Below are 18,871 nucleotides of genomic sequence, written 5' to 3' on the forward strand. Positions count from 1 at the left end.
GTAGATGGGAAATTCTGAATACAATTGGATCAACCATGTGCTTGTGGAATGGCAGAACAAACTCAAGGGGCCAAATGTCCAGTTTCATATGTTTGTATGTTCATATCTTCAGTTTTTCCAAGTGTGCAGTGATCTTTAATGATCAATTCCAACACCTTTCCCACATCAAGCTATCAAGTCTACAGGCTCCTGTTATCTGCCTTTCTGCTTCTTGAGCAGTATTAATTATGTTTGCTACTTTTCATCCTGATAGAACCTTTCAAAAATCTAATGGAAGAGAATAGAAATTGTTGGAAGAAATGAGCAGATCCGGCAGCATCCATGGAGAGAAATCAGAGTTAATGTTTCAGGTCCTGTGACAGATCAAAGGTAGAAGACAGAGGGTGGTGGTGGAGGCTTGATTTTCAGACTGGAAGCCTGTGGCCTGTGGACTGCCACAAAGATCGGTGCTGGACTGGGTCCACTACTTTTTGTCATTTACATAAATGATTTGGATGTGAGCAAAAGAGGTATAATTAGTAAGTTTGCGGTTGACACCAAAATTAGAGGTGTATTGGATCGCGAAGAAGGTTACCTCAGAGTACAATGGGATCTTGATTGAATGGGCTAATAGGCTGAGACTGGGCAGATGGAGTTTAACTTGTATAAATGTGAGGTGCTGCATTGAGGAAAAGCAAATCTTAAGTAGGACTTGTACACTTAATGGAAAGGTCCTAGGGAGTGTTGCTGAGCAAAGAGACTTTGGAGTACAGGTTCATAGTCCCTTGAAAGTAGAGTCGCAGGTGAAGAAGTCATTTGGTATGCTTTCATTTATTGGTCAGAATATTGAGAATAAGTGTTGGGAGGACATGTAGCGGCTGGACAGGACATTGGTTCTGCCACTTTTGGAATGTTGTGTGCAATTCTGGTCTCCTTCCTATAGGAAGAATGTTATGAAATTAGAAAGGGTTCAGAAAAAATTTAAAAGGATGTTGCCAGGGTTGGAGGATTTGAGCTACAGGGAGAGGCTGAATAGGCTGGGGCTGTTTTCCTGGAGCGTCGGAGGCTGAGGGGTGCCTTGTAGAGGTTTATAAAATCATGAAGGACATGGATAGGATAAATAGAGAAAGTGTTTTCCCTGGGGTTGGGGAGTCCAGAACTAGAGGGCATTGGTTTAGGGTGAGAGGCGAAAGATATACAAGGGACCTAAAGAGCAATTTTTTCACGCAGAGGGTTATGCGTATATGGAATGAGCTGCGAGACGAAGTAGTGGGGGCTGGTACAATTGCAGCATTTAAAAGGCATCTGGATGGGTATGTGAATAAGAAGGGTTTAGAGGGCTATGGGTCAAGTGCTGGCAAATGGAACTAGGTTAGTTTAGGATATCTGGTCGCTATGGGCAAGTTGGACCAAAGGGTCTGTTTCCGTGCCTATGACACCAGTCAACCACAGAAATACCTCAGAATCTTTCTTTACAGAAGGCATGTACTTATTCTGATCATTCTGAAATGTCCCTTTTACGGTCTGCCACTGTGTCTTTATCTATCTGTGCCTGTATCTATCCCCTAGCTTTGCATTCCAGTTCACTGCCACTTTCATACTGATACATTGCCCGTTTTATTTAATCAGTTTGAGGCACTTGTCTGAGGCCCACTCTCACTTTTATATACCCTATGCCAATTTGCAAACAGTTTACCTATTAATCCAGAGATTATAACTTTGAGATTCTTCTTTTTACTTTAGCATCAATATTCTCATAATCTCCATGCTGAACCTCCTTCCTAGTTCTACCTATGTCATTAGTACTTACATGGACCACAACCACTGGATCCTGCTCCTCCAACTGTATGTTCCTTTCCAGCCCTGAGCAGATGTCTGGAATCCTTGCACAGAGCAGGCAACACAGCCTTTTCGTGCAGAGAACAGTGCTATTCCTCCTCATTATGTTATCACCCACTACTACCACATTGCTCGTTGATCCCCCGACTTGAATGGCTTCCTGTAACACGGTGCTATGGTCAATTTGCTCACCCATTCTGCAGACCTCCTTTTACTCAAATAGGCTGAGAGAACCTTAAACAGTTACCTGCCTCACTGTCACTGCTTCCTGTTCCTGACTACTGAGCAAATGAGAAGACCGTAGCCTAACTTTCAAGATTATTTTTAATTTGTTGATGTCAGTGTCTAATCTGAGTGTTAGTTTAATGTTGTGTCTTTTTATTGACAGTCTTCTAAATATAATGTACCAACCATTATTGATCTGCTGACCTGTTGATTTTTCTCCCAAGATTTGGTGATACACATCATTTTTTAATTGACCAACCAGACTTTGACATTTTAACTCCAGCCGCCCTATCTTTATCTCTTCATTAACTTTGTGGTCACTGTTCTGTGATCGTTCTCTTACTCTCTCCCAGTAAATGGCATTATTTAATTTCTGGAAGGATAATAGGCAATATTGCTTTCATGACCTGCGATTTTGGTTGCATTGTTAAATGTTTTCCCACTTTAAGCTACAATATATTTTGGGACAATTAAAATTGTCCTATGTGATTAAGAATTAATTGAGTATCATTGCCATATGTATTTGAACATGTCCCTGAGAAGTCTGCCAATCTGCCTTACTTTACTTCACTGCTTGGTCATTTATAAAGCACACCAAGAATCATTATTTCCCTTCACACTTCTTAATTCTTTTGGTATTGATCCTGTATATTGCAAACTCCATCTTATTTTTTGATGATTTGATGAATTGTTCAAGAACAGCCCCACTTCACAAGGTTTACGGTAGGTGTAATAGGTGGATGGAGGGCTTGCACTGGAGTTAATACGCAATTAAAAAGAAAATCCACAGAGGTTTTCAGAAGCTCCAGCCTCGTTGAAAGAGCTTCTCATTGCCTGTATCTTTCACTGAATCTGTGCTGAAGAAATATAATCAGTTATGTGTTTTTTTTAATTGGGATGGTCATTCTTTCAATAAATATTTCAAATGATACTTTGTTAGCTTTGGAGATTACAAAGTTGTAATATAGAATTTATCAAAAGTATTATCGGAGTTTACTAGACATGAAGTAAGAATTTGATCATTTAAGTGGCCAATTCTCATTCCATGTACGAACTACCAAAGTGTCTGTAAAATAAAAACAGAAAATACTGGAAACACTCAACAGGACACACAATGTTTATGGAGTGAAACAGTGTTAGAATTTTGTGTCATGACTGTTAATGAAGTGTCAATGTGGCTGGACTCTACTACTTTCCACAAATACTGCCTGAATGAGCATTTCCAGCATTGTGTGTTTTTATTTCAGATTTCCTGCATCTACAGATTTTTGGCTTTTGTTTTTTCATGAAATTTAATCCTGCAACTGGACAACCGAATATTAATGGAGTAAGACAAACATGACAGTTGGTTTGTCTAGCAATCTATTTTGTGGGGTTGAATTTGCTGATCCATGATAGTAGTCGTTTATCCAGCATCACATCCACTAATTCACCTCTGCCTTAGTAGAATTTAAAAAAGATTACTTTCTAATAAAAACTAACTTTTTTGCAATTACAGAGTTGTTATGAAACAAATTGCATGCCACTTGAAACTAATGATTGTCACAAAGTATGCCTTAACAACTGTGCTTTTGTGTATTCGAGTGGACATAACTGACAATATTTGCTGTATCATCAAGTTTTTTTAGTAGTATCTGAAATTGTATTTTCTCTCACCTAATGCTGGCCATTTACATATAACAAAAAAAAAACTATGGTCCTAAATTGATTCTGAGGGAATTCACTGCATACTTTTCTCCAAACAGAAAACATTTCAGCTCTTCACTCTGCCCCCATCACTTAGCCAATTACATATCTAACTTTTGTTTTGTTTGCTCATGTGATGTAGGTTTCATAGAGTGAGTCAGAGCATTTTTTGAATCTAAAAGAAGCCTTTGGCCAATCATGTCCGTGTTGATCATCCAACATTCATCTATTCCAATGCCATTTTACAGTACTTGGCCTGAGGCCTTGTATGCCGTGATGTTTCAAATGTCTGTGTTCCTACTCCAGCTACTCTTTTAGGCAGCAAGTTCCAGATGCCCACAGCCCTCTAAGTCAAAAACGCTTTGCTCAAAGAGTGTTTAAGCCTCCTGTTCTTTATTTAAAACTGTGCCTCTGTTTATTGACCCTTGTACTAAGATGAAATATTGCTCCCTACCGACTCAGCTCATGCCCTCAAAACTTTGTACACCCCTCAGCCTTCTCTTCTGTAAGGAAAACAATCTCAGCCTATCTAGTCTGCCCATAATCCAGATGCATATCCGGCTTGAAGGAACCCAACAGTGAAAGTTTGGACAAAAATGAAAAAAACTTTACTAAGCAGCAATGAGGTTTTGATAATCATGCTTATCTGACCAATCCTGGGTCCTAGTTCATAATTTGGTTTGGTCAGATTCTGGGTAATCCAAGATGGGAGATGGGAAACATTTCTGGCTGTAACAGGCTGCTCCTTGTTTTGAGGCATTTTAGGTATTGGAGGTGATTTCCTCGAATTCCAGGAGCAGCAATTGCTGTTTTATATGCTGTTGGAGAGAAAAAAAGTCAAAACAATGTCACTTTTAAAAGGGAGAAGGACAGACAATAGGCTGCATGTGCTCAGGCCAGTGCAAGAGAGAGAGGGGGGAGAGAGAGAGAGAAAGGAAGAAAGAAACCCACACTGCTAACAGACACATCAGTGAACCTGCGGAGGTGCTGCCTTTGCTGTTGAATTCATGTATTGCTGGACATCGGAGTGTGTTTAGACAAACTTGGCAAACAATGAAATTCACAACTGATCTTGGAGGAACCTGTTTGGGAGAGGTCACAGCACATAAACAGATGAGAGAGTAGTTTTAGGTATAGCTTTGCTACAATAGTGACTAGAGCGGGTTCATTCTTGATTTTATGTTTTATTGCTTAAACGTAAAAAAATCAGTCATAAGTATTAAGTTAGCCTGGAGCAGTGTTCTGTAGAGGAATACGACGGTGCTAGTTTCTGTGTCTGTAGATTGGAAGAAGCAAAAATGGCCCTTAGTAGAGTGATATGCTCTTAGAGTCATAGAAATGTACAGCACGGTAACAGACCCTTCAGTCCAACCTGTCCATGCCGACCAGATATCCCAACCCAATCTAGTCCCACCTGCCAGCACCTGGCCCATATCCCTTCAAACCCTTCCTGTTCATAAACCCATCCAGATCACTTTTAAATGTTGCAATTGTTCCAGCCTCCACCACTTCCTCTGGCAGCTCATTCCATAGATGTACCACCCTCTGTGTGAAAACGTTGCCCCTTAGGTCTCTTTTATATCTTTCCCCTCTCACCCTAAACCTATGCCCTCTAGTTCTGGACCCCAGGGAAAAGACTTTGTCTATTTGTCCTAACCATGTCCCTCATGATTTTATATACCTCTTTAAGGTCACCCCTCAGCATCCGATGCTCCAGGGAAAACAGCCCTGGCCTATTCAACCTCTCCCTATAGCTCAAATCCTCCAAGCGGGCTGAGATAAAGGGTAGGGGGGATGGAATTTGGGGGAGGGGCGCTGGGAATCCCTCCCCCTACCCTTTATCTCAGCCTGCTTGGCACACCAGCCTCATTCCTGAAGAAGGGCTTATGCCCGAAACGTTGATTCTCCTGCTCCTCGGATGCTGCCTGGCCTGCTGTGTTTTTCCAGCACGACATTTTCCAACTCCATCCCTAATCAGTCCTTGCCTTTCCCTCAGGATTCCCTCCAACAACTTGCCCACCACAGATGTCAGGTTCACCAGTGTATAGTTCCCTGACTTGTCTTTACCACCTTTCTTAAGCAGTGGCAACACGTTAGCCAACTTCCAGTCTTCTGGCACCTCACTTGTGACTATCGGTGATAGAAATATCTCAGTAAGAGTCCCAGCAATCACTTCTCTAGCTTCCCACAGAGTTCTAGGGTACACCTGATCAGGTCCGGGGTATTTATCCACCTTCATGCATTTCAAGACATTCAGCACTTCCTCCTCTGTAATATGGACATTTTTCAAGATGTTACCATCCATGTCCCTACATTCTATATCTTACATATTCTTTTCCATAGTAAACACTGATGCAAAATACTCATTTAGTATCTCCCCCATCTCCTGTGGCTCCACAAAAAGTCCGCCTTGCTGATCTTTGAGGCGTCCTATTCTCTTCCTAGTTACCCTTTTGTCCTTAATATATTTGTAAAAACCTTTTGGATTCTCCTTAATCCTATTTGCCAAAGCTATCTAATGTCCCCTTTTTGCCCTCCTGATTTCCCTCTTAAGTATACTCTTATTGCCTTTAAACTCTTCTAAGGATTCACTCGATCTATCCTGTCTGTACCTGACATGTGTTTCCTTCTTTTTCTCAACCAAAACCTCAATTTCTTTAGTAATCCAGCATTCCCTATACCTACCAGCCTTTCCTTTCACCCTAACAGGAATATACTTTCTCTGGAGTCTCGTTATCTCATTTCAAAAGGCTTCCCATTTTCCAGCCATCCCTTTACCTGCAAACGTCTGCCCAAATCAGCTTTTGGAAGTTCTTGCCTAATACCATGAAAAATAGCCTTCTTCCAAATTAGAACTTGAACTTTTACATCCAGTCTATCCTTTTCCATCACTATTTTAAAACTGATTCAATTATGGTCGCTGGCCCCAAATTGCTCCCCCACTGACACATCAGTCACCTGCTCTGCCCTATTTCCCAGTGATATGTCAAGTTTTGCACCTTCTCTAGTGGATACATCCATATATTGAATCAGAAAAATTTCTTATACATACTTAACAAATTCCTCTCCATCTAAACCCTTAACACTGTGACAGTCCCAGTCTCTGTTTGGAAAGTTAAAATCCCCAACCATAATCACCCTATTATTATTACGGATAACTGAAATCTCCTTCTAAATTTGTTTCTCAATTTCCCTCTAACTGTTAGGGGGTCTATAATACAATCCCAATGAAGTGATCTTCCCTTTCTTATTTCTCAGTTACTCCCAAATAAATTCTCTGAAGTACTCTGACTAGGAGGAAACACTCCTGTTGATTGTTGCGTGGTGTCCACTCATCCATTGCCATAGCCTCTGCTCAGTCTCACCAATGTACCATGCCTCAGTGCATCCTTGCCTGCAGCATATGAGATAGATAATGTTGGCTGAGTCACATGCGTACCTACCATGTACATGGTGGGAGGTGTCCCAATATGTAATGGTGGTATCCATGTCATCCCATGAACTAAACACATTGATCAGGATTTTGGATCCAGTCCGCAAACCCATGGATAACCTCATGATGATACACTTCTCCAGCTTCCACCCGAAACGTATTAAAACAGCCATCCCCTACGGAAGCATACACAGGATCTGTTCGGTTGAGGAGGAACATGACGGGCACTTAAAGGTGCCCAAGGATGGCCTCATAAGAATGGTGTACAATGCTCAACTCATCGACTGCCACTTCTGATGTGCCACAATGAGAAACCATAATGACCTCCTCAGAACACAGACACGAACTGCAACCGACAGGGACCCTTCGTTGTCCAGTCCTTCTCAGGAGCCGATAAACTACGCCAGTTCTTCGCAGCATGCAACATGTTATCAATGAGGATGAGCACCTCGCCAAGACCTTTCCTACGCCTCCACTACCTGACTTTCAGGACAACACCGTACAACCTTGTCACAGTGGAAGCTGCAAGATGTAACAGAATGTCAACACGGATACCACCATTGCATGTGGTGACACCTCCCTCCATGTACGTGGCAGGTACTCATGTAACTCGGCCAACATTGTCTATCTCATACAGGTAAGGATGCCCTGAAGCATGGTGCATTGATGAGACCGAGCAGAGGCTATGACAACGGATGATTCAACACCGCATAACAATCAATAGACAGGGGTGTAGCCTCCCAGTCCGAAATATTTCAGCGGTCCGGGACATTCAATCTCTGACCTTTGGGTGACCATCCTCCAAGGCGGACTTTAGGGCAGGCTACAATGCAACATGGCCGAGCCGAAGCTGATAGCCAAGTTTGGTAGCCATGGGGATGGCCTCAATCAGGACCTTGGGTTCATGGCACTTACAGGTGACCCTACTGCATCTCACACACACTGTCACACACAATCAGACACACATCGGCACACACACACATGCAGACCATCTCTCATACACACGCACACGCATGCACGCACCCTCTAACAGACTTATACCCCTTTACACTCTCACGCGCACATACACATACACTACTCTCTCACAGACACTCATACCTCCTGGCGCGCGCACACACGCACACATATAAGTTTGTGGGGTGAATTTGTATTTGCAGCATTATATTCTATTTTGCCCAAAAACTGAATCCATGGAAGATTCTGTAAATCCCTTTTTTAGATTACAATCAGTCTGAACATTGAGGGACAGACAGCCTCACACAGGACACCTCCCACTTTCAATGCATTATCTGGGCCAACATGGCACCTATTGTTAAAGTTCACTTGAGAATGTAACTTTTAGAAAGTTCTGGAATTTACATATGAAAAGACTGAAGTCAACAGGCCCATTCTAAAAGATTACACAACACCGGGTTATAGTCCAACAGGTTTAATTGGAAGCACACTAGCTTTCGGAGCGACGCTCCTTCATCAGGTGGTAGTGGAGTCGTCGCTCCGAAAGCTAGTGTGCTTCCAATTAAACCTGTCGGACTATAACCTGGTGTTGTGTGATTTTTAACTTTGTACACCCCAGTCCAACACCGGCATCTCCAAATCATTCTAAAAGATGAGACACTTAACAAACAGTCCAGGTCTTTTTCAATATATAATTTCAGTTACATCATATTGTAACCTTCTGCGATAAATTCTGTGTCCTATGATCTTATATTCCACAACCACCTGATAAAAGAGCAGCACTCCGATAGCTAGTACTTCCAAATAAACCTGTTGGCCTTTAACCTGGTATTGTGTGATTTTTAACTCTGTACACCCCAATATAACACCGGCAACTCCAAATCATGAAAGATATAGAATATAGGGAAATAGATGGTGACATCTTGAAGAATGTCCATATTACGGAGGAGGAAGTGCTGGATATCTTGAAATGCATAAACATGGATAAATCCCCAGGACCTGATCAGTTGTACCTTAAAACTCTGTACGAAGCAGAGGAAGTGATTGCTGGGGCCCTTGCTGAGATATTTGTATCATTGATAGTCACAGGTGAGGTGCCAGAAGACTGGAGATTGGCTAACGTGGTGCCACTATTTGAGAAAGGTGGTAAGGACAAGCCAGGGAACTATAGAGCAGTGAGCCTGATGTCTGTGGTGGGCAAGTTGTTGGAAGGAATCCTGAGGAACAGGATGTACATGTATTTGGAAAGGCAAGGACTGATTAGGGATAGTAACATGGCTTTGTGCATGGGAGGTCATCTCTTACCGACTTGATTGAGTTTTTTGAGGAAATTACAAGGATGATTGATGAGGGCAGAGTGGGAGATGTGATCTATAGGGACTTCAGTAAGGTGTTCGACAAGCTTCCCCATGGGACACTGGTTAGCAAGGTTAGATCTCCTTGATCTAAGATAGAACTAGCCATTTGGATACAGAACTAGCTCGAAGGTAGAAGACAAGTGGGTGGTGGTGGAGGATCGTTTTTCAGACTGAAGGCCTGTGACCAGTGAAATGCCACAAGGATCAGTGCTGGGTCCACTATGTTTTGTCATTTGCATAGATGATTTGGATGTGAGCATATGAAGTATAGTTAGTAAGTTTGCAGATGACACCAAAATTGGAGGTGTAGTGGACGGTGAAGAAGGTTACCTCAGATTACAATGGGATCTCGATCAGATGGGCCGACAGGCTGAGGAGTGGCAGATGGAGTTGAATTTAGATAAATGCGAGGTGCTGCAATTTGGGAAAGCAAATCTTAGCAGGACTTATACACTTGATTGTAAGGTCCTGGGGAATGTTGCAAAATATACAGACCTTGAAGTGCAGGTTCATAGCTTCTTGAAAGTATAGTCACAGGTCAATAGGATAATGAAGAAGGCATTGGGCATGCTTTTGCTTATTGGTCGGAGCATTGAGTACAGGAGTTGGGAGGTCAAGTTGCAGCTGTACGAGACCTTGATTAGGCCACTATTGGAATATTGCATGCAATTCTGGTCTCCTTCCTATCGGAAGGATGTCTTGAAACTTGAAAGGGTTCACAAAATATTTGCAAAGATGTTGCCAGGGTTGGAGGATTTGAGCGATAGGGAGAGGTTGAACAGGCTGCGGCTGTTTTCCTTGGAGCGTCAGAGGCTGAGGGGTGACCTTGGAAGTTTATAAAATCATGTAGGGCATGGATAGGATAAATAGAGAAAGTCTTTTTCCTGGTTTGGGGTGGGGAGGTGTCCAGATCTAGCTGGCATAGGTTTAGGGTGAGAGAGGCAAGATATAAAAGGGACCCAAGGGACAACTTTTTCACATAGACGGTGGTACGTGTATGGAATGAGGAAGTGGTGGAGGTGAGTACAATTGCAACATTTAATATTTAAAAGGCATCTGAATGGGTATATGAATAGGAAGGGTTTAGAGAGATATGGGCTGGGTGCTGGCAAGTGGAACTAGATTAAGTTGGGATATCTGGTCAGCATGGACAAGTTGGACCGAAGGGTTTATTTCTGTGCTGTTTATCTCTATGACTCTTTGACTTTGAAGATGATGCTCCTTTTTATTTAAAACAAATAGTTCTCAGCTGCACTCACAGCAATGGCTGCCAAGTTGCATCAGCATACTTCTCACAGCCCTGTTGTTCTACCTGCATCTCGCTCCCCCAACCTGGCCTCTCATTGGGAGATTCACCTATCTCAAGAGTAATTAACATTCTGGCCCTTTGAAAATCCTGCCTCCCATCACGCTCTACTCAACATGGAGCATGGATTAGTGCACCTCCCAACTCCAATGGGAAAATCTGGCCCTTGTTGTGGAGAAAGTTTTAGTGAAGTGCCAACAGGGAAGTTTGTAAATAAAATAATTTCTATAAAAACCAAAATCATCATCCTGTTATAAGATTTATTTCTTTCAATGTGTATATCTAATTTAATTTTGTTTCAATGAAAATTAATTGTCTATATTTTTAAAAGCTATCATTTTACACTTAAATGTGCTCATCATTTTAATTTGTGCTTGTTTTCTAATTAACATTTTCTAGTTTCTGTTAAGCATAAGATAGGTATTTCCCTTTGAAATGAAAAATGTAAAATCATTTGAGACACAAAACCATATGCAATTGTCATAATGTTGCTTCACCACATTTGACAGAAGGTGCCTTGGTGGTGACACATTGGTTTCTCCTGTGATTACTGATGCATCAATCCATGCTGGAACCACCGCTGAACTCTTCCCTGCTTGGATAAGCAGGGTTCTAATGTTGTCAAGTCGAGAACTTCAACCTCTGCCTCTGCCACAAGAGTTCATAATGCTGTAGGAATCATAGATCTCAACTAATTCCTAACTAATTGCATTGACAACATTGACATGAAAATTTGGACATTTATAATTATTCATATTTATAGACAATAAACAATAGGTGCAGGAGTAGGCCATTCGGCCCTTCGAGCCAGCACCACCATTCATTATGATCATGGCTAATCATCCACAATTAGTATCCTGTTCCTGCCTTATCCCCATAACCCTTGATTCCATTATCTTTAGGAGTTCTATCCACCTCTCTCTTGAAATAATCCAGAGACTTGGCCTCCACTGCCTTCTGGGGCAGAGCATTCCATATAGCCACCACTCTCTGGCTGAAGAAGTTTCTTCTCAACTCTGTTCTAAATGGCCTACCCTTTATGTTTAAACTGTGTCCTCTGGTTCAAGACTCACCCATCAGCAGAAACATGCTTCTTGCCTCCAGAGTGTCCAATTCTTTAATAATTTTAAACATCTCAATCAGATCCCCTCTCATCCTTCTAAACTCAAGTGTATACAAGCCCAGTTGCTCCACTCTTTCAATGTATGATAGTCCCACATAGTCCAGGAATTGACCCCATGAACCTACGTTGTACTCCCTCGATAGCCAGAATGTCTTTCCTCAAATTTGGTGACCAAAACTGCACACACTGCTTCAGGTGCGGTCTCACCAGGGCCCTGTACAGCTCTTAGCTCCTATATTCAATTAATCTTGTTATGAAGGCCAGCATGCCATTAACTTTCTTCACTGCCTGCTATACCTGCATGCTTGCTTTCATTGACTGATGTACAAGAACAGCGAGATCTCATTGTACTTCCCCTTTACCTAACTTGACTCCATTTTGATAGTAATCTGCCTTCCTGTTCTTGCCACCAAAGTGGATAATCATACATTTATCCACATTAAACTACACCTGCCATGCATCCGTCCACTCATGCAACCTGTCCAAGTCACCCTGAATTCTCATAACATCCTCCTCACATTTCACCCTGCTACCCAGCTTTGTGTCATCAACAAATTTGCAAATATTACTTTTAATACCTTCATCTATATCATATTAATGTATACTTGAAATGGCTGTGGTCCCAGCACCGAACCTTGTGGTATCCCACTGGTCACCACCTGCCATTCCGAAAGGGACCCTGTTTATCACTGCTCTCTGCTTCCTGTCAGCCAGCCAATTTTCAATCGAAGTCAGTATTTTTCCCCCAATACCATGTGTCCTAATTTTGCTCACTGATCTCCTATGTGGGACTTTATCAAAGGCTTTCTGGAAGTCCCAGCTACACTATATCCACTAGCTCTCCCTTGTCCATCTTCATGGTTACATCCTCAAAATATTCCAGAAGATTAGTCAAGTACGATTTCCCCTTCATAATCCATGCTGACTCTGACCTATCCTGTTACTGCTATCCCAATGAATCATAATTTCATCTTTTATAATTAACTCCAGCATCTTTCCCACCACTGAGGTCAGGCTAACCAGTCTGTAGTTCCCTGTTTTCTCACTCCCTCCTTTCTTGAAAAGTGGGACAATATTAGCCACCCTTCAATCTGCAGCAACTGATCCTGAACCTATAGAACATTGGAAAATGATTTCATAATGCATTCATAATTTCTCGAGCCACCCCCTTAAGTACCCTGGGATGCAGACCATCAGGTCCAGAGCACTTATCAGGCTTCAGACCTAACAGTCTGTCCAACACCATTTCCTGCCTAATATAAATTCCCTTCAGTTCATCCATTCCCCTAGGTCCTTCAGCCACTATTGCATCTGGGAGATTGTTTGTGGCTTCCCCAGTGAAGACAGATGCAAAGTACTTATTCAACTCCTCTGCCATTTCCTTGTTCCCCATAATAAATTCACCCGTTTCTGTCTTCAAGGGCCCAATTTCAGTCTTAACTTTTTTTTTTCCTTTTCACATACCTAAAAAAGCTTTTATTATCCTCCTTTATATTTTAGGCCAGTTTGCCTTCGTTCCTCATTTTTTTCTCCATGTATTGCCTTTTTAGTTATCCTCTGTTGCTCTTTATAAATTTCCCAGTCCTCTGGCTTCCCGCTCATCTTTACTATGTTATACTTCTCTTTTATCTTTATATAGTCCTTAACTTCCCTCATCAGCCACAGCTGCCCTGGCCTCCCCTTAGGATCTTTCTTCCTCTTTGGAATGAACTGATTCTGCATCTTCTGCATTATATCCAGTAAAACCTGCCATTGTAGTTCCACTGCCATCCCTGCTAGGGTATTGAACCATTGAACTTCGGCCAGCCCTTCCCTCATGTCTCCATAGTTCCCTTTGTTCATCTACAATACTAACATTTCTGATTCTCCCTTCTCCCTCTCAAATTGCAATTAAAACTTATCATATTATGGTCATTACCTCCTAATGGCTCCTTTACTTCGAGGTCCCTGATCAAATCTGGGTCGTTGCACAACACTAGATCCAGAATTGCCTTCTCCCTGGTAGGCTCCAGTACAAGCTGTTCCAAGAATCCATCTCGGAGGCAGTCCACAAACTCCCTTTCTTGGGGTCCAGTAGCATCCTGATTCACCCAGTCTGTTCGCATGTTGAAATCCTCCATAACAACTGTAATAATATCTTTGTGACAGGCCAATTTCAGCTCCATATTCAACTTACACACTACATCCAGACTACTGTTTGGGGGCCTGTAAATAACTCCCATTAGTGTCTTTCTACCCTTAGAATTTATCAGCTCTATCCATACTGACTCTACACCTCCTGATTCTATGTCCCCCCTCGCAAGGGACTGAATATCATTCCTCACCAACATGGCAACCCCACCTCCTCTGCCTGTCAGTCTGTCCTTTTGATCATTTCCCAGACCCTGTCCACTTGAAGCCACGTCTCAGTTATCTCCACAACATCACACCTTCCAATTTCCAACTGAGCCTCAAACGCAGCCACCTTATTTCGTATGCGTCATGCATTAATATATATTTTTAATTTGTTCCTCCCCTCACCCTTCCTATCAATCCCTATTTCACTTGACCATACTGTACGAATCCCTTCTTGAGTTTTCTGCTCCATTGACTCTGTTGTCTTTTTTAACTTTTCTTAATCTCACTTTTCCTTTAACTTACTTCTTGAATTTCTAGTTTGTCCCCTCCTCCACCGCCCCCCCCCCCCCCCCCCCCCCCCAGTACTTAGCTTATTTAAATGATTCATATTCACCAGGTTCAAAAGGTATAGCTTATATTTTGGAATCATCAAAATAAATACAAACTTTGTTATTTATATTCATAGAACATTTTATCTCATTTTTCTAATATTTGAATTCATTATTTCTGCAGAGTTACATTCATGGAAGCAGCCAAGCTCAATTTGTTGCAGAGTCCCACATAATACTTCTGCTCAGTATCCTTTGAAATGTGTGTTGTGGAGTGACAAGGTAACTTTAAAGCATGTGTGTTTTGGAGAGAAATTATATTAAAAATTATAAACTTTGAAATGTATATATAAACAGGACGAGAAAACAATTATAGGAAATTTGACAAATATCAAAAAATGCATTTATCGTGAATGATTGATTGATATTCTAAATTAATGCTTATTGTTAGATAATTTTAACCTCTGCTAAACTTGGACATTACATGCACAGATTCTGTGACCCAATACAGAAAATGTATCTCAGTTTCTGCTAAATTCATATTGAGCAATTGTCTACCGTTGCAGTGGAAGACCACTGACAGTGTGAACATACTTGTTCTGTTATTTTACATGTTCAGCTTTCTTGCCTTTTGGCTTGGCATGGAGAAATAAATCAGTTGGTCCTGAATACAACTAAACATAACTGTATTTTGAGTGAAATGCAACTGTTCTTACCATGAAACAGTTAAGCAAACATGGAATATCAATTTTTTTAACAAATATTTAATAGAAATGACATGGTTTGGAATCTAAAGAAAATCCAACTCCAGATGATTGTGTTTTCAGTTATTTATATTGATTTTTCTTAGCAACTGATATGTTGGATGTTCACTTTTGTTTTCTCTTGAGGATTTCATAGTATCAGCCTCCATTTGCTGATCATTTATCCTATTGCTCCAAGATCTCAAACTGAGAAATATATGGCCCTCATCAGACTTGTTTTTGGGGGAATCAATTCAGGATGTGGAAATCATTTTTGAAGTGCACTTTCTTGTGCCCAATTGCCACTATCAGTGACTTGCTCAAGCCCTGGGCATCTGCCTGAATCAAGTATAAGCAGATTTCTATTTTTGAATGCTATATAAAATTCAGCGTCTACTTGGCAAACTTTGCTCGTTCCAATCAGTTGTTCCAATTTATTTATCACAACAAGCATTCCCCCTAATTCATTTTTCTTCTACATGGACCTTCAAGGTTCATGCATGGCAGTGACCTCCAGAGCAGAAGTCAATGCTGTCATCTGTATTGGCACACTAGTCACTGTATGTGGAATGTTGGTGTTGATCATAACTGTAAGCTGTCATTTTTGGTATTATACTCGCAAAACTACATTCTGTTCTTGACTGCATCCATTCTCTTTTGCAATAGTGTATGCAGTAGTCCAACTATAGTCCCCAGAGTATTGTAATTATTGAGTATTTTTGACTTTGTTCCTGGCAGTTTAACTCCTGGAACATGTTACATGACCCTCATTTAATCTTTCACCTAAATTCAGTGGAAAGCAAGAATTGGCTGTCACAAAGTAACACTATGTTGGTCAGCAGTAGGTCACTGCTGGGGTCACTGAAGAAACTGTCCTCACATCTGGTAAGTCTATCAGTAGAGGGTGAGCCTAAGACAGTGAAGACACAAACATTCATTGCACTGCTTCTGGCTGCAAATACTTAAGTAAAATCTACACATTCCTCCTGCTTCCAGTGACACCTTCAGAATCTGATCTGTATATTGTGATATATGGTGTGTGTGATCTCTATATGTTAATATTATTTATTTTAGACTTTGGATTAATCATTTATGGAATGTGGGCATCTCTGACTGACCTAGCATTTATTTCTCTCCTTAATTGCCCAGCGGGCAGTTATGGGTCAACTACATTGCTGTGGGGCTGAGTCGAGAGTGTGGTACTGGAGAAGCACAGCAGGTCAGGCAGCATCCGAGGAGCAGGAGAATTGGCATTTGGGGCATAAGCCCTTAATCAGGAATGTGAGTTTGAGTCATATGTAGGCCATAATAGGTAAGTGTGACAAATTTCATTCCCTGAAGGACATCAATGAATGAGATGGGCTTTTCTGACAATTGACAATTGTTTCATTCATGGCAAGATTTGAACCCCGGTCCCCAGAATATTAGCTGAGGTTCTAGATTTATAGTCTAGCAATAATACCACTTGGCAATTGCCTCCCGGGTTGAGAAAGACAGGATTATATTTTATGCAGCTGAATGAAAGACTACCTTGTTAAATAAAAAGAAAACAAAAATGATCTATCAAGCCAGATTTCAGTCTGGGATTTGACTTGTCCAGTAGTAACATCAGCTCAAATAATAAGAACATTTGAAGAAAGTCTTTTATGGTTTTTAACGTGTGTCTTTGTATCAACTCAGAAGGAATCATTGACTGTGGAGTCTATGACAATAATAGTGGGTGAGTCCCATGGGTGATTATCAGAAAAGCTAAAATCATCATGGTGAATCTCATTTGAAAGCTTGGACCAAGTTAATCCCAACCCTCAATTAGTTTCATTAACATTTACAATACGTAATCTTTCTATTAATTTACAGTAACTTGAATATGGGAGATTAAGGAGTGATCTTAATGAGATGTTTCAGATCATTAAAAGATTTTGTAAGACAGAGTGAAATGTTCTTCTGTTTGGGCAATTCATAGAATCGGAATGTGTTGCTGGAAAAGCGCAGCAGGTCAGGCAGCATCTAGGGAACAGGAGAATCGACGTTTCGGGCATTAGCCCTTCTTCAGGAATGAGGGAAGTTGGTCCAGCAGGCTAAGATAAAAGATAGGGAGGAGGGACTTGGGGGAGGGGCGTCGGAAATGTGATAGGGGCCTCTGCCTATAGCTCAGCCCTACAACTCCAGCAATATCCTTGTAAATCCTTTCTGCACCCTCTGAAATTTAACAACATCCTTTCTATAAAAGGGCAACCAGAATTGTACACAGTATTCTAAAAGTAGCCTCACCAATGTCCTGTACAGCCACAACATGGTGTCTCCACTCCTACACTCAATGTTCTGACCAGTGAAGGTAAGCGTACCAAATGCCGCCTTCACTACCCAATCTTTCTGCGACTCCTCTTTCAAAGAACTATGTACCCACACCCCTCGACCTCTTTGTTCGGTAACACTCCCCATGGTATTTAATTAATCCTGCACTGATTTGCCTTATAAAAATGCAGCACCTCACACATTTATCTAAATTAAACTCTATCTGCCATTCCTCAATCCTTTGGCCCATCTGATCATGACCCCGCTGTACTCTGAGATGATCTTCACCGTTCATTACACTACTTATTTTCGTGTTATCTGCAAATGTACTAATCATACCTCCTATTGTCACATCTAAACCATTTGTGTAAATGATAAAGCACCAATCCTTGTGGCACACCGCTGGTCACAGGCCTCCAGTCTGCGCAACACTCTACCACCAGTCTCTGTCTCCTACTTTCAAGTCAATTTTGTATTCAATTGGCCAGCTCTTCCTGGATCCCATGTAATCTAACCTTACTAACCAGTTACCATGTGGAATCTTGTTGAAAACTTTGTCCAAATAGACAATATTCATCACTCTGCCTTCATCAATCTTCTTTGTCTCCTCTTTAAATACTCAATCAAGTTCATGAGACATGATTTCCCATGTACAATGCCATGTTGATTATCACTAATTAGTCCTTGCCTTTCCAAATATATGTAAATCCTGTCCCTCAGAATCCCCTCCAACAACTTACCCACCATTTGCGTAAGGCTCACCTCATTCCCTGGCTTTTCCTTACAACCTTTCTGAAATAATGTCACCATACTAGCACACTTGCTAATTAGTGAAAGTCAAGTAACTTTGAAAAGGAGATGAGCAATCCTTTACTAGAGTTAAGAGATTATGGTCATAACGTTAGTGATGGAGAAACATGGTTTGGAAGTGCTGGGGCTTCCATGCTGAAGAATGGCAAGGCATCATTCTTCTGGAATTTGTTTCTGTTTTTTCAGGAAACTTGGCTCCGTCAGTGCAAGTAAAATATTTCCAAAGTATGCTACATGCAATGCTGTCTCTAAAACAGTAAGAAGAAATCTTACAGCTGACAAGATTAACCAATCCCACCCCCACCTCCCAAAAGGATAAGACCTTAAGACCTTGTCTATTTACCCTATCTTTGCCCCTCATGATTTTATAAACCTCGATAAGGTCACCCCTTCAGCCTATGACAAAACAATGGCACTTTAAAAAGGAGGAAGAGAGACAAAGGCAGAGACCACT

At 41.4% G+C, this 18,871-nt stretch overlaps 1 protein-coding gene and 1 long non-coding RNA gene across 2 annotated transcripts in view; both read left to right on the forward strand.

The window, feature by feature from the left end:
• LOC148152150 (uncharacterized) overlaps positions 1 to 18,871 on the forward strand; it is a 762,130-nt gene that overhangs the window by 486,842 nt on the left and 256,417 nt on the right. The gene's annotated exons all lie outside the window — the stretch shown is intronic.
• tusc3 (tumor suppressor candidate 3) overlaps positions 1 to 18,871 on the forward strand; it is a 390,300-nt gene that overhangs the window by 239,887 nt on the left and 131,542 nt on the right. The window contains exon 7 of the mRNA XM_043690293.2: positions 14,754 to 14,817. Within this exon, the coding sequence (XP_043546228.2) occupies positions 14,754 to 14,817 (64 nt within the window). The remainder of the gene's footprint in view (positions 1 to 14,753; positions 14,818 to 18,871) is intronic.

The sequence above is a fragment of the Chiloscyllium plagiosum genome, unplaced genomic scaffold (assembly GCF_037043375.1).
Source record: "Chiloscyllium plagiosum isolate Xiang-an unplaced genomic scaffold, Cpla_swu_hap1 HiC_scaffold_1, whole genome shotgun sequence".
NCBI classification, from domain to species: Eukaryota; Metazoa; Chordata; class Chondrichthyes; order Orectolobiformes; family Hemiscylliidae; genus Chiloscyllium; species Chiloscyllium plagiosum.